This window comes from Lynx rufus, unplaced genomic scaffold (genome assembly GCF_022079265.1).
Source record: "Lynx rufus isolate CCGP_SWC_20201006 ecotype Redwood Valley unplaced genomic scaffold, mLynRuf1.p SCAF_2, whole genome shotgun sequence".
NCBI lineage: Eukaryota > Metazoa > Chordata > Mammalia > Carnivora > Felidae > Lynx > Lynx rufus.
The window spans coordinates 144,497,256-144,513,198 of NW_025814834.1; the positions used below are offsets into that span (position 1 = coordinate 144,497,256).

The 15,943-nt window shown below is 38.4% G+C and overlaps 1 protein-coding gene across 1 annotated transcript in view; it reads right to left on the reverse strand.

The window, feature by feature from the left end:
* The window catches only part of EPHX4 (epoxide hydrolase 4), a 42,080-nt gene that overhangs the window by 23,187 nt on the left and 2,950 nt on the right, over nt 1–15,943 (reverse strand). Inside the window, exons 3-4 of the mRNA XM_047082680.1 lie at nt 2,670–2,827; nt 993–1,121 (exon numbers count right to left, since the gene is read on the reverse strand). Coding sequence (XP_046938636.1) covers nt 993–1,121; nt 2,670–2,827 — 287 coding nt within the window. The remainder of the gene's footprint in view (nt 1–992; nt 1,122–2,669; nt 2,828–15,943) is intronic.

Sequence of the window (15,943 nt, forward strand, 5' to 3'; positions counted from 1 at the left end):
GCATGATGATGCAAAATCATGCATGGGTAAAAAAATCCATTCAAAGTGCTAAAGAGACTAATGGATTTTAATGTAACAGTATGAAAATCTCATTAATGTGACATTGGATTCTACATTGTTACTAACCTTTAAGAAATCACCAATTTTTGAATTTGGTGTAGTATTAAAGAAGAAAATCCACAGTTATCTGAAAAGGCTATCAAAATACTCGTCCCTTTTCCAATTACAAATCTGTGAGGCCAGATTTCTTCATATACTTCAATTAAAACAACATATTGCAACAGATTGAATGCAGAAGCAGATGTGAGAATCCAGCTGTCTTCTATTAAGCCAAAAATTAAAGAGGTTTGCAAAAATGTAAAGCAATGACATTCTTCTCACTAAAATTGTGTTTTGGAAGATGTAGTTAGTTTTCATTAAAATGTTATTTATGTTAACAGGTACTGAATTTATTATTTTTTAATGAGTTAATAAAGAATTTTAAAGTTTTTCCCATTTTTAATTTCTAATATAGTAAATATTTATATATGTAACCCATATAAACACAAACTCAATGGGTCTTTAATAATTTTTAACAGTATAAAGGAGTCCTGAAACCAAAAATTTGAGAACTGCAGCTTTAAAGAATACTGTCATTCCTGATTGCCCAAGCAGTCAGGCAAGAGGAGAATTTATGTCTAGGTTGTCAAGATTCATTACTGTCAAAATAGTGTCACTGCATTTTTCCTTTATCCCTCTCCAAGTTAGCAGTAAAATGTCCTTCAAAAAATTAAAATAAAATTATGCTAGCAAATATGAAGCTACAATTTATCAGGCTCTTGAAGAATATTTAAAGCCAAGGTATCTGACATTGTCATGTGCTAATATCATATTTTAGTCATTTAATGAAAAAAATACTGATATTCAAATTTTGCTGTTTTTAATCCAAAGTGTCAGTGACAATAGTGAATTGTCGCATTAACAAATATGTTTTAATGAAAATTTAAACTCACCTGTAAATACATTTGGATGAGGGAAGTTAATAACAATAAGCTTCATCACCATTTCGGGATAACAGATGGCAATTAGCCAAGCAATCATTCCCCCCCAGTCGTGGCCAATAAGAACACATTTGCTATATCCTGTAATGGAGAAAAAAATGTTGACATCTTTGAAAAGAAACAGGTGGATGCATTATTACCTCATGTAAAATGGGTACACTTCTGAAAATAATCTTCCCATAACCCGACTGTAATTCGGCACTTCGTGCAGATACTGAGTTTGGTGTTTCCAAAACCTGTATGTACGAACCACCTAAGTAGCTTTTTATTAAACTTAGGTGTCCAACCTCCATTCTAGACCTACAGATTTAGAATCTCTCCCAGGAATCTATGTGAAAAAAAAATCGGAAACAGCTAGCCCAGCTCTTGTCCCACGAAACTGAGTTTGGGAAACCATGGTAAAGATTACACATAATTCGGTCATAAGCAAGATTATATTATGTCATTGATTTGCCTAGAAAATTGCATGAAGATGAATTTAGGCCAACTCTGAATCACCACAAAAGATGAATGAAATATGGCTGTCAGAAATCAATGTCTTTGAGTCTATTTTATTGTAATCAGACTAAATGACAACACTGCATTGACACCCCCAGACCTCATTCATTTTTTTTTCTTCTTAGAATATTGGCCTGACCTATGCTCTCATTAGATTCCTGTAGAAAGAGCTTTAATTTGATTTCATGGCTTTCTCACTATATTGGCTCCATTAACATACCATGGTAGCAGCTGGATTTTAGTCAAAAGAGGTGTAGTAGATTCAATTATTGTTAAAAAGTATTTACTCCTCCCCTCTCCACACTGCCATAAAAGGAGTATACCTTTATGACCCCTTTGATATGAGACTTAGCCGTGTGATTTGCTGTGGTATGGTGGGCATATGACTTGACTTTGGGCTCAGCCATATTATTTGCTCTGACCAATAAGCTGCAAGCAGAAACTTGAAATATGCTTCCGCAGCTGGGCTCATCCTCTTGCCATTTCTGCCATTGCCAGGAGAAGAGAAAGAGCTACCACCAGGTAGCTACTCCCTTTAGCTTGAGCTCCAGTCCAACTCAGAGGGAGAAGCCAGTCCCAGCAAGACCTGTAACTTGAGGCAAAGACCCAGGGGTCCAGCCTACACTTGATTTGTATATCCATAAGAATATGAATAAATGCCTACGGCTATATGCCGTAGTTTGGGATGTTTGTTACACAATAATATTGTGGCACTAGCTAATCTATACAAGAAAGACAGTGCAAGTGCTTCTGTATCTTATAACATTTTTAAATGAGTATTTAGATGTGGGTTCTGAAGAAATAAATTTTCTGAGTACAAGTATCAAATTTCTAATAATTAGTTCTGAAAATAATAAATTGCATTCATTAGATCTATTTTTAAAAACAAATTTTAAAGTTATTCTTGGCTGGTGGACTGAATAGTCATTCCATATTGAAATAATAGTTTTATTTTCAATTTCCTCTATAAATATTTTCAGCTGTACACTCGAAACCATGGTGACAGGATCCAGACAACAGCTCAGGTAAATGGAAAAGGCTTCCTCCCAAGAAATGAGGTTACCAATTCAGTTTGTTGACTGTTAGTCCCTTAAAAAGGATTAATACTGTGTTTTTTTTTAACTGACCTACCTAAAGAGTCTAAAATATCCTTTACATCTGTAATTAGACAGTCCAATTTATAATTCTCTCGATGAATGGGAGCATCTGTTTCTCCATAGCCTCTCAGATCAAGTGCTACAACTCGATATTCACTTTTAAATTCCCTTAGTTGGTGACGCCAAGAATACCTGCAGGAAATAAGAAACATTAAGAATACCGCAGTAACTAATCCAAAGAGTTACATTACAGCTTTTCTAAGTAGACAACTGTAAGAAACTTTTTATATTAAGAAAGGTTATGTAGGGGCACCTGGGTGGCTCAGTTGGTTAATCGTCTGACTTGGGCTCAGGTCATGATCTCATGATTCGTGAGTCTGAACCCCTGCGTCGGACTCTGTGCGGACACCTCAGAGCCTGGAGCCTGTTTCAGACTCTGTGTCTCCCTCTTCTGCCCTTCCTCCCTGCTCATTCTCTCCCTCTCTCTCTCAAGAATAAACATTAAAAAAAAATGATAAAAAAAATAAAAGAAAGATTATATAGCTGTGTGTGAGCCAGAGGAAGGGACATGTTTGAGAAGGGCACATTGATGTTTTTTATTAAAATTTATTGTTGTTGTTTTTTTTTTTTGCCAGATCCAGTGGGATATAACAAAGGGACAATATTTACAGAAACTACAAAATATCTGATATTAAAACCAGTATACTTCTTTTTAAAAAATATTAATGTTTATTTTTGAGAGAGAGAGAGAATCAAGTGGGGGTGGGGCAGAGAGAGGGAGATGCAGAATTGAAGCAGGCTCCACGATGCCAGCAGTCAGCACAGAGCCAGACATGGGGCTCGAACTCATGGACTGCAAGATCATAACCTGAGCTGAAGTCAGACGCTTAACTGACTGAGTCACCCAGGTGCCCCTAAAACCAATATACTTCCATATGTACTCAAGAAATCAATTTCTAAGCTTTTCTTAAATAATGCTGACAACTATCAGGGAATCTGTACTTACAAATGCTTCTGTATTGCAGAACCATGTAATTCATAAAAAAACATTTATGAGATGAAGATATATTTCCCTAAAAAGTAGATTTTATTCACTTTACTCCACTGTAAATATGGCTCCACATTTTAGCAATCATAATTTACTTATAGATGAAAAAGTCTGAAGATTTTTAAAAAAGATTATCACTAAAAGAATCCAATATAACAGCTGCTTAAGATAAACCTTTGTTTGCTAAAACAAAACTCTTCTGTGGAGAAGATCCTGAATGAATACAAACAAGTGTGATATTAAAAACATTTAACAGGGGCACCTGGGTGGCTCAGTCAGTTAAGCATTTGACTCTTGGTTTCGGCTCACGTCATGATCTCACGGTTTGTGAAATGAAGCCCTGTGACAAGCTCTATGCTGAGAGCAGGGAGCCTGCTTGGGATTCTCTCTCTCTCTCTCTCTCTCTCTCTCTCTCTCTGCCCCTCCCCTGGTTATGTGCATGAGCACTGTCTCTCTTTCTCAAAATAAATAAACTTTAAGGACAAAACAAAACAAAAAAAACCATTTAACAGCCAAAATGGTACTGGCACTGACCAATTAGAATGGCCAGAGTGCTCTTGCCAGGTCCTAGAGGCCTCTGCAGGGCCAGGTAACCCCCCTTTGCTTGGTCATGGAACTGCATTATTGAACAAAATATAGAGATCTGTGAGATTTTTTCTTTTCTTTTCTTTTCTTTTCTTTTCTTTTCTTTTCTTTTCTTTTCTTTCTTTTTCTTTCTTTCTTTCTTTCTTTCTTTTTCTTTCTTTCCCTTTCTTTCTCTTTCTTTCTTTCTTTCCCTTTCTTTCTTTCTCTTTCTTTCTTTCTTTCTTTCTTTCTTTCTTTCTTTCTTTCTTTCTTTCTTTCTCTTTCTTTCTTTCTTTATTTTATTTTTGTGTAATCTCCATACCCAATGTGGGGCTCATACTTACGACCCTGAGATTCAGGAGTTGCATGCTCTACCAAGTGAGCCAGCCAAGGCACCCTGGTCAGTGAGATTTTCTTCAAACAAGCAAAATCATTTGGATAACAAACAGATAAAAAAAAAAAAAAGACATGGATTTTTCAAAGTGATTCACATGTTGTGGAATTTCAAATATGCATTTAAAAAATGGATCTGCATGCATATCTGTTCATGGAAAGAGTGTAGAATTATCTGACACAAGCCAACTGGGAGAAAAGATTTTTGGAGTGCAATAGGCAAGTGTATACAGGGATCTGAGATTATGAACTAATAGTGAGAGAGACTTCAATGTCAAGGGACACAAAGCAGTAAGATCAATGAAACAAATTATGTATTTTACATCAACAGGTCATTAGGAAGAGTGTCAGACATGGATACAGAATCTATGATCTGTTATTAGAATATCTATGATTTGTGAAAATCTACAAAAGCATTACCAATTAAGACACATTTGAAAATGTTAAAATAATAAAAAGTGTGTTTCTTAGTGAGGTCATAGCAATGCTATTAATTGTGTCTCTGGGCTGTAACAAATAAAGCAGTTTGTTTCCTTAAAGATACTCATTTGTCAACACATATGATATTATTTTTCTCATTAGCCCTACTTAAAATTTTCAATTGATTTTTTTTATGTCTTTGTAACTGAGGCCCAACTCTTCCCCCTTTAGGGATTATCTCATTCCCAATCAATAAAGTTCTACAGATTTAACCTTTTAAATATTTATTTAATCACTTTTCCCATCCATCCCTACTATCATTACCTTAATTCAGGCTTCCATTAATGCAGCAACCTATCGATTGATCTACCTGTATTTCATTCCCCTTAGCTCTATCTTCTACAAAACCAGAGGGAGGTTGTAAAAACAAACTCTGCCATGTAATTTCCCTGTTTAACATCTTTTCTTGAATCCCTATTACATGTATATATCAGACATATTGTGGGTTTGGTTCCAGACCACTACAATAAAGCAAAATATCACAATAAAGTAAGTTAAATGAATTTTTGGTTTCCCAGTGCATATAAAAGTTATGTTTACATTGTAGTCTGTTAAGTGTGCAATAGCATTATGCCTAAGAAACAATGTATATACCTTAATTTAAAAAGTATTGTTTGTGGGTCACCTGGGTGGCTCAGCCAGTTTAGCATCTGACTTCAACTCTGGTCATGATCTCATGGTTTGTGGGATCAAGCCCCGTGTTGGGCTCTGCACTGACAGCTTGGAGGCTGCTGGGGATTCTCTCTCTTTCTCTCTCTCTCTCTTTCTCTCTCTCTCTCCTTCTCTCTCTGCCCCTCCCCTTCTCTCTGTCTCTATTAAAAATAAATAAACATTAAAAAAAGAATAAAAGCAAGAATTGCTTGTGTAGAACTGTTGAATCACTATATTGCACACCTGAAACTAACACAGTGTGTTAACTACACTGGAATTAAAATTAAAAATGTTATAAAAATTAAACAAAAAGAAAAAGAAAAAATACGTTATTGCTAAAAATGTGCTACCCATCATCTCAATTTTCAGTGAGTTGTAATCTTTTTGCTGGAGGGTCTTACCTCAATATTGATGGCTGCTGACTGATCAGGGTGGTGGTTGCTGAAGGCTGGGGTGGCTGTGGCAATTTCTTACAAGAAGACGGCAATGACGTTTGACATATCAATTGACTCTTCCTTTCACAAATGATTACCCTGTAGCATGGGATGCTGTTTGATAGCATTTTATACACAGTAGAACTTCTTTCCAAATTGGAGTCAGTCTTCTCAAACCCTGCCTCTGCTTTATCAACTAAGTTGATGTGATACTCTAAATCCTCTATTGTCATTTCAACAATCTTCACAGCATCTTCACCAGGAGTAGATTCCATCTCAAGAAACCACTGTCTATACTCATCCATAAGAAGAAATTTCTCATCCATGAAAGTTTTATCATGAGATTTCAGCCATTCAGTCACATGTTCAGGCTCCACTTCCCATTCTAGTTCTCTTGCTGTTTCCACCACACCTGTTACTTCCTCCATTGAAGTCCTGAGCCCCTCCAAGTCATCCATGAGGGTGGGAATCAATTTCTTCCACTCCTGCTCATGTTGACATTTTGACCTCTTCCCATGAATCATGAATGTTTTTTAAAAAAAAATTTTTTTTTCAACGTTTATTTATTTTTGGGACAGAGAGAGACAGAGCATGAACGGGGGAGGGGCAGAGAGAGAGGGAGACACAGAATCGGAAACAGGCTCCAGGCTCTGAGCCATCAGCCCAGAGCCCGACGTGGGGCTCGAACTCCCGGACTGCGAGATCGTGACCTGGCTGAAGTCGGACGCTTAACCGACTGCGCCACCCAGGCGCCCCGAATCATGAATGTTTTTAATGGCATCTAGAATGGGACTATTCCAGAAGGTTTTCTTTTTTTTTTTTTTTTAATTTTTTTTTTCAACGTTTATTTATTTTTGGGACAGAGAGAGACAGAGCATGAACGGGGGAGGGGCAGAGAGAGAGGGAGACACAGAATCGGAAACAGGCTCCAGGCTCTGAGCCATCAGCCCAGAGCCTGACGCGGGGCTCGAACTCACGGACCGCGAGATCGTGACCTGGCTGAAGTCGGACGCCTAACCGACTGCGCCACCCAGGCGCCCCTCCAGAAGGTTTTCAATGGACTTTGCCCAGACCCATCAGAGGAATCACTGTCTATGGCAACTATAGCCATATGAAATGTATTTCTTAAATAATAAGACTTCAAAGTCTAAGTAACTTCCTGATCCATGGGAAGCACAATGGATATTGTGTTAGCAGGCATACAAACAACATTAATCTGGTTGTACATCATCAGAACTCCTGGGTGACTCCTGGTGCATTGTCAATGAGTAGTAATATTTTGAAAGAAATCCTTTTTTTCTGAGCAATAGGTCTCAACAGTGGGTTTAAAATATTCAGTAAACTGTGTTGTAAACAGATGTGCTGTTATCCAGACTTTGTTGTTCCATTTATAGAAAACAGAGTGGATTTACAATTCTTAAGGGTCTTAGGATTTTCAGAATCATCAATGGGCATTGGTTTAAACTTCTTAAGTCACCAGCTATATTAGAAACAAGAGAGTCAGCCTATCCTTTGAAGCTTTGAAGCCAGGCATTGACTTTTCTCTCTAGCTAAGAAAGTCCTAGATGGCATCTTCTACCAATAGAAGGCTACCTGTCTGCATAGAAAACCTATTGTTTATTGTAGCCACATTCATGAATTATCTGAGCTGAATCTTCTCAATAACTTGCTGCAGCTTCTACATCAGCACTTGCTGCTTTACCTTGAACTTTTCTGTTACGGAAATGACTTCTTTCCTTAAACCTCCTGAACCAAACTCTGCTAGCTTCAAACTTTTCTTCTGCAGCTTCCTCACCTCTCTCACTCTTCAAGGAACTGAAGAGAATTGGGGCCTTGCTTTGAATTAGGCTTTGAATGAAGGGAATGCTGTGGCTGGTTTGATCTTCCATCCAGACCACTACAACTTTCTCCGTACCGAAAACAAGGCTGTTTTGCTTTCTTATCATTTGTGTGCTCACTGGAGTAGCACTTTTAATTTCAAGAACTTTTTCATAGTATTCATAGCTTGGCTAACTGGCACAAGAGGCCTACCTTTTGGCCTGTTTTGGCTCATGACATGCCTTCCTCACTAAGCTTAATCATTTCTGGCTTTTGATTTAAAGTGAGAGATGTGCCACTCTTCCCTTCACTTGAACACTTAGAGACCTTTGTAGGGTTGTTAATTGGCCTCATTTCAATATTGTTGTGTCTCAGGAAAGAGAGACCCAAGGAGAGGGAGGAAGATGGGGGAGTGGCTTACTGGTAAAGTAGCCAGAACACATACCACATGTATCATCAAGTTCACCATCTCATGTGGGTGTGGTTTGTAGCTCTTCCAAGACAATCACAGTAGTAACATCAGAGGTCACTGATCACCGAACACCATAACAAATATGATTATAACAATGAAAAAGTTTGAAATATTGCAAGAATTACCAAAATGTGATGCAGAGACACAAAGTGAGAAAATGCTTTTGGAAAAGTGACTCTAACAGACTTGCACGACACAGGGTTGCCACAAACCTTCAATTTGTAAAAACCATGGTAGCTGTGAAGCACTCTAAAACAAGGTATACCCATACTCATAACATGCAGCCCAAGCTCGTCATTTCGGCAGACAAAAACCTGTAAGGTTTGACTACTGCCCAATCTTCCAGCCTGGTTACTTTATAGTCTTTGTCGTTTGCTAGCTAACAAAAAGAGCTCGCATTTATATCATTCTTACTACATGCCAGGCACAATTCTAAGTGTTTCACATATAGTGATGTTGATCTTCAAAGCGAAACTATGAAGTAGGTATTACCACGTTAGAGCTAAAGAAACATAAACACAGAGAGGTTAACTGTCTTCCCAAAGGTCACAGAATTCGCAAATAGCAGAGCCAGGATTCAAACCCTGGTAGTCTGGCCTGAGTCCACGGTACACTGCCCTTACTGCTAAGGCACTTGCAGTGAATAAACGCGGTGTTGCGTTTTGCTTTTGACTTTGTTCACCTGATTTCCTTTGTCTGAAACATCGTCCTTCTCCACCATTCCCCTCCTCCTCACAATCCTTGCTCTTCCCCTTCACTGAACTCCTTACGCTGAGCATGTCCACTTCCAGGAGACTTCCCAGGCCCCCCACCTTTACAGGCGGGTAGGGTGCCCCTTCACACTATCCCACTTGTATATACACTTTTCAGCATACTGGGCCTGTGTGTTATAATGAACCGGGGGTGTCTGGTGCTTCCACTCAATTGGGAGCTCCCTCAGCTCTCAGAATATTTAGTGTAGGCGCTCAGTAAAGATGTGTTGAATAAGTGAAACAACTAACGAATGAAAGCCCCGACAGTGCTAGAAATACCAGTTGTTCAATAAAGCTTGAACCGTGAGACAATGACAACTAAAATTCCCAAGCTCCTGCTGGGAAATTTCTATTCAGTGTCCATGAAAATGTGCATTGTTTGAATAAGTATCTGTGTCTTCATTTAGAATTCATTTAATTAGTTGGGGCACCTGGGTGGCTCAGTCAGTTGAGCATCTGACTTTGGCTCAAGTCACGATCTCAAAGTTCGTGGGTTCAAGCCCCACATTGGGCTTTGAGCTGACAGTGCCAAACCTGCTTCAGATTCTCTCTCTCTCTCTCTTGCCCCTCCCCTGCTCACACACTCTCTCAAAAATAAACATTAAAAAAAATAATTTTTTTAAATATTTATTTTTGAGAAAGAGAACACAAGCCGGGGCAGGGGGGGCGGGGGTGTGCGGGACAGAGGATCCAAAGCAGGCTCCACGCTGATAGCAGAAAGCCTGATGCGGGGCTCGAACTCATGAACCATGAGACCACTGTCGAACACTTAACTAAGCCACCCAGACACCCCCCAAAATTTATTTAATTAGAGATTTCAAGGCAGAAATTTGACTCAAAGTAATGTGTAGAATACTGCAATATTTTGCATTTAAAATTTCATTAGAGATTTTGCAAACATAATACCTGTGTATTTCATTCTCTTAATAATTTAAACTGCCTTACAAGTAAATTCAACTATTGCTGTTGTCCATGAGCAGAACCAAACAATATCTTAAACATTTCTAAGAAATAGGGCAGCTGGTGGGCCACCTGTGTGGCTCAGTCAGTTAAGCCTCTGATTCTTGGTTTCGGCTCAGGTCATGATCTCACAGTTCATGAGTTCAAGCCCCACATCCCGGTCTGTGCTGACAGTGTGGAGCCTGCTTGGGATTCTCTATTTCTCTCTCTCTGCCCCTCTCCTGCTCGCTCTCTTTCTCTCTCTCTCAAAATAAATAAATACGCTTATTTAAAAAAAAGAAATAGGGCAGCTGCTATCTTAATAAATGGCAAGTTAAAAAAAAGTTATCTTCCCAGAATTCATAAATAAAGCATATTTGATTCACACTTTAAACGGAAAAAGAAATCACCCCAGTGATAGACTGATGGCATTTCATTCATATGATATAAAACAAAAACGACCCCCCGACACAGAAATGAAACATACTACAAAATCAGTAACTCCTAAAAATATTACAAATAAACAAAGCTAGCTATTTTCATCCACATTTTTTTTCTAGGGCCTTTAGGTTATAGCAGAAGACACTTTTGAAAAGGCAACCTCTTTCCTAGTGATTACTCTTGACATAAGAGGGCTCCTGGTTTACCAGGCTAGTCACATTCAGATGTAAAATATCCTTTTCCCCTTCACAACAGAAAAAAGGCCACAGTCATCAGCCTCTGCTCAGCTGTGTGTACGAAGAGCCCTCCCTTGCCTCAGCACTTGAGTAATGACGAATGTATTCCATACAGCTGGTGATGAAGACAAATCAAAGAAACTGCCTGCATCAGCTCCAAATATTTTTAAAAGCAATGCAAATTGAGGTGGAGAGAGAGTAGGAGAAAAACCATCTTCTGACAATTTTATTTTGGGATAATTTAGCTAAAAGTCTCATAGATGTATCTGTTTGATGTTTCCTTCAGCTTTTAAGAAAGAACACCCAGAATTTTTATTGTTTCCATGTAACATCTGATATTAAATGTCACCAATTCTCAATAGCTATTCTTAGGTAATAGTGATAAATACAGATAATATATTGCATTTGTATAGTGCTTTTCTGTTTAAAATCATTCTGACACACATTGCCAATTTAGGATTATTTTGTTTTCACAGTATCAAATATTCTGATCTACTTGATCTACAGATAAGCTTATAATTTTATGTGTATTTAGGCAAAACTTTATTAATAGAGGAATAATATTTACACTTATTTTAAAAATTATTTTAAGTTTATTTATTTTAAGAAAGCGAGAGAGAAAGAGCAAGTTGGGGAGGGACAGAGAAAGAGGGAGAGAGAGAATCCCAAGCAAGCTCCAAGCTGCCAAGTGGGGGATCATGACCTGAGCTGAGATCAAGAGTTGGACACTTAACCAATTGAGCCACCCAAGCATCCTTATTTACACTTATAATGTAAATTTACATTGGCTTGAAATGTCAAAGTTTTTTGTTTTGCTGTTTTGGGCTTTTAAAGAAGATAGAGACATGGGGTGTCTGGGTGGCTCAGTCAGTTAAGTGTCCAACTCTTGGTTTTGTCTCAGGTCATGATCACACGGTTTTGTGGGTTTGAGCCCTGCATCAGACTCTGCACTGGCAGCTTGCTTGGGATTTTCACTCTCTCTTCCTGCCCCTCCCTGACTAGCACTGTCTCTGTCTCTCTCAAATAAATAAACTTAAAAAAAAAAAAAGATGAAAATGCCAGAGAAGGGGCTTTGGGAAAAAGAGAAGGGAAAGCCAAGAGAGAGAGACTTGAAGTGGCTTAATCAAAACAGCTTTGTCTTAAACTCTGAATCTGCCTTTTTTCTGAATGGAGTACCTGAATGGAATTGACTAGATTCCTAACAGGTAATAGTGGTAATTTGATTGGAAGGAAAGACAAAGTAAGACTCAACATAGAGGTTTTGGTTTAGGGTATGATGTAGTCAAACCGAGGTGTCTGATTTCCAGCAATGTCCTTGTAGTTGCTTTAGGACTTTCCCTGAACAAATGGGTAGCTTTCAGATTAACAGCTGGGCAAAGCTCAGTAAATTCAATATGCTCTATTTGAGTAACCAAGTTATCAGGAGTTCATTGTTGTTGTTTTTAAATCTCCTGGAGTAACACATCCAAGACTTGACTTTACTGGAGCAAATGGGATTGGTATCCAGGGGCCAGTGCCAGGCCTCTCCTAGGCTGTCCCACTCACTGAAGATTAGAGGACATGTACAAGAACCACCAGGCATTTCTCTTTTGCATAAGAACTCTTATCAAGAGTAAATAATGGGATAATGCTCTGAAATATGTACAAGAAAGTATCATTCTTAAAATATGACAGAATGCATCTACTGTCCTAAATTGAAAGCGTATCACTGCTATTTGCTATTTAGCCCATCCCCCCCCCCACCCCTCCAGCAACCCTCATTTCTCTGTATTTAAGAGTCTGTGCTAATTGCTCTTTGAAACAATTACCAAATGGTTCAGGAGGCTGTAGGTTTATTTTTATTTTATGTAGGAATAGTTGACTGTTCCACATGTAAGAAGTAAAGTTCCAGGAGAATAAAGAACATGGACAATTACTGGGGTTGGTGTGGGGTGAAGAGACAGAATAGCTTTTAAATCTTTCTCTCTAAAAAGTTAAATATCAACCCCTACCCCAACAGATCATGAATTTTATTTAGAATGATGATCCAAAATGTTAAGGTGAGGTGTTCTAACATTGTTAGCTAACTTTTTAACACCCTCTTGAATGTTTCTATAAAGTGTGAAATTTGAGGGGCGCCTGGGTGGCGCAGTCGGTTAAGCGTCCGACTTCAGCCAGGTCACGATCTCGCGGTCCGTGAGTTCGAGCCCCGCATCAGGCTCTGGGCTGATGGCTCACAGCCTGGAGCCTATTTCCGATTCTGTGTCTCCCTCTCTCTCTGCCCCTCCCCATTCATGCTCTGTCTCTCTCTGTCCCAAAAATAAATAAAAACGTTGAAAAAAAAATTAAAAAAAATAAAGTGTGAAATTTGAAAGATGAAAATCAGTGTATATTATCAGATAATTATCATTCCTATATACAAAGAACAAGCAGTAGAGGTTAGCTCTGAAGTTCAAAAACAAGGTGTGCCTTAGGTTTAAATGAGATGATCTACACAAAACACTTAGAAGAGTGCCTGGCATATAATAAATGGTCAGTAAATGTTAACTATCATCATCATCATCATCATCATCATCGCCAGAATCAGGAAATTATCTTTTTACAGGTCTGGGACAATGGCCTGTCCCCAAATTTCTTCATTACTATCACTGTTTTTAAAAATTAAATCCTAGTTAACATATAGTGTAATAATGATTTCAGAAGTAGAATTTAGTGATTCATCACTTACTTATAACACCCAATGCTCATCCCAACATGTGCCCTACTCAATGCCCATCACCTATTTAGCCCATCCTCCCCCACACCCCTCCAGCAACCCTCAGTTCTCTGTATTTAAGAGTCTGTTATGGTTTGTCTCCCTCTCTTTGTTTAATCTTATTTTCTCTTCCCTTCCTTTATGTTCATCTGTTGTGCTTCCGAAATTCCATGTATTAGTGAAATCATGATATTCATCTTTCCCTGACTTATTTCACTTAGCATAATACACTCTAGCTCCATCCACATCATTGCAAATGGCAAGATTTCATTCGTTTTGATCGCCAAGTAATATTCCATTATTTTACTATCACTCTTAAACCTAGAATTCCACTATCACATATTCTTCACCTCCTTTAAAATTTTAAAGATTTTGAAAAAAAATATATTAAAAAAAAAAAGGGATGGCACCTGGGTGGCTCAGTTGGTTAAGCATCTGGCTTTGGCTTAGGTCATGATCTTGTTGGTTCACGAGTTTGAGCCCCACATTGGGCTCTGTGCTCACAGCTCAGAGCCTGGAGCCTGTTCCATATTCTGTGTCTCCCTCTCTCTCTGCCCCTCCCCCACTCACACTCTGTCTCTCTCTCTCTCTCTCAAAAATAAATAAACATTAAAAAATATATTAAGGATTTTGTATCATCCCAAGTCCTGATTGAAAATGCAGCTAGCTCTCAAAGAGGTATGATCTCAAAGCACTTTAGTTAATACTTTATCAGTAAAAGGGACTTTATTAATAAATGCATGGAGGACATTAGTGCTGGCACATGGATCTCCACATTGAGTGAATGGGAATGAAGGAAGAAAAGGAAACATTTACAGAATATTCTCTGGGGCTATGTAAAAGGCCTTGTGCGTATTTTACCTTTCTTTATCTTCACAACAGCTCTGCTAGATTATTGCAGATGATCGTGCAGGATCCTGCAGCAAGTAAGTGATTAAGCCAGAATTCACCGCCCATGTTACTTTATGTAGATTTGACTAAGGCTTCAGACTTACATCTTACTGTGAGCCAATCATATCAAGCACTCCACTAAACGAGTCCACATACATATGCTTAAATTGCACTGGGTTGTTTACCACCTAATTAAGTTGTCTCCAGATGGAAGAACAGATAAAAGTTTAACATGAAAACGACTTATGTTTATTCATGTAGGCAAATCCAAGGGGAGGAAAATCTTCGTGAAGGGAATATCTCAGAAAAAGACATCTATAGCCTTTTTGCTCTGGAAAAATGATGAGGTAAATGGGGTCTTGCCATCCCCATTCTTTTCTTCAATGCCTAATACTTCCTAGTGTGCTGGCATTCTCAATGTATTTATTTATAAACTCTCTTTCACTGATAAAATGTTAACTGAAGTGTATTAGGGTCAGACCTCTTTCAGAACCAGGTACATTTTTAATCAGGACTTTGGATAACACAAAGTCTTTAAAACTGCGAGGAGGTGCAGAATATGTAATGGTGAAATTCTAGGTGTTAAGAGTGATAATAAGGGAGAAATCTGGGGACAGGGCATTGTCCCAGACCTTTAAAAAGATACCATATATTCTGCCTTTCTGTCAGCTCAGAGAATATGATGATTTTTCATCCATTTTTTTATGGTTTGTGAACTGTCTCAAAATCATAGCTCTGTGTTATCAAAAATCCAGTTTTCTTTTACCACCATATGTAGCATTGGTTAAAAAGATATTTATTTTTGTAAATTTTTAAAAACGTTTTTATTTATTTTTGAGAGAAAGAGACTGAGCGTGAGTGGGGGAGGGGCAGAGAGAGAGAGAGAGAGAGAGGAGAGAGAGAGAGAGAGGGAGACACAGAATCCAAAGCAGGCTCCAGGATCTGAGCTGTCAGCAGGCTCTAACTCATGAACCACGAGATCATGACCTGAACCAAAGTCAGACACCCAACCGACTGAGCCACCCAGGCGCCCCCACAGGAAGATATTCATAAAAAAAAAAAAAAAAAAAAAAAAAAAGTTTATTTATTTTTGAGAGAGAGAATCCGAAGCCGACTCCACACTGTCAACGCAGAGCCTGATACAGGGCTGAAACCTACAAAATGTGAGATCAGGACCTGAGCTGAAACCAAGAGTCAGACGCTTATGCGACTGAGCCACCCAGGCACCCCAAGATATCCATTTTTTAAAAGTTTAATCATATGTTGTTTTCATCTGTACTCAGGTTCAAAAGAGAACAGAACATTTTCTCCTAGGTAACTAACAACTATGTATTTTTGGTTATAGGTTTTTTCCTAATGTGAAATATTCAGGTCTTTCATTTGTCCTGCATTCATATGAGCCTTTTGCTACGTGCTGGGAAATAGTTCATTCTCAATTTCCATGAGCCCTCTCCT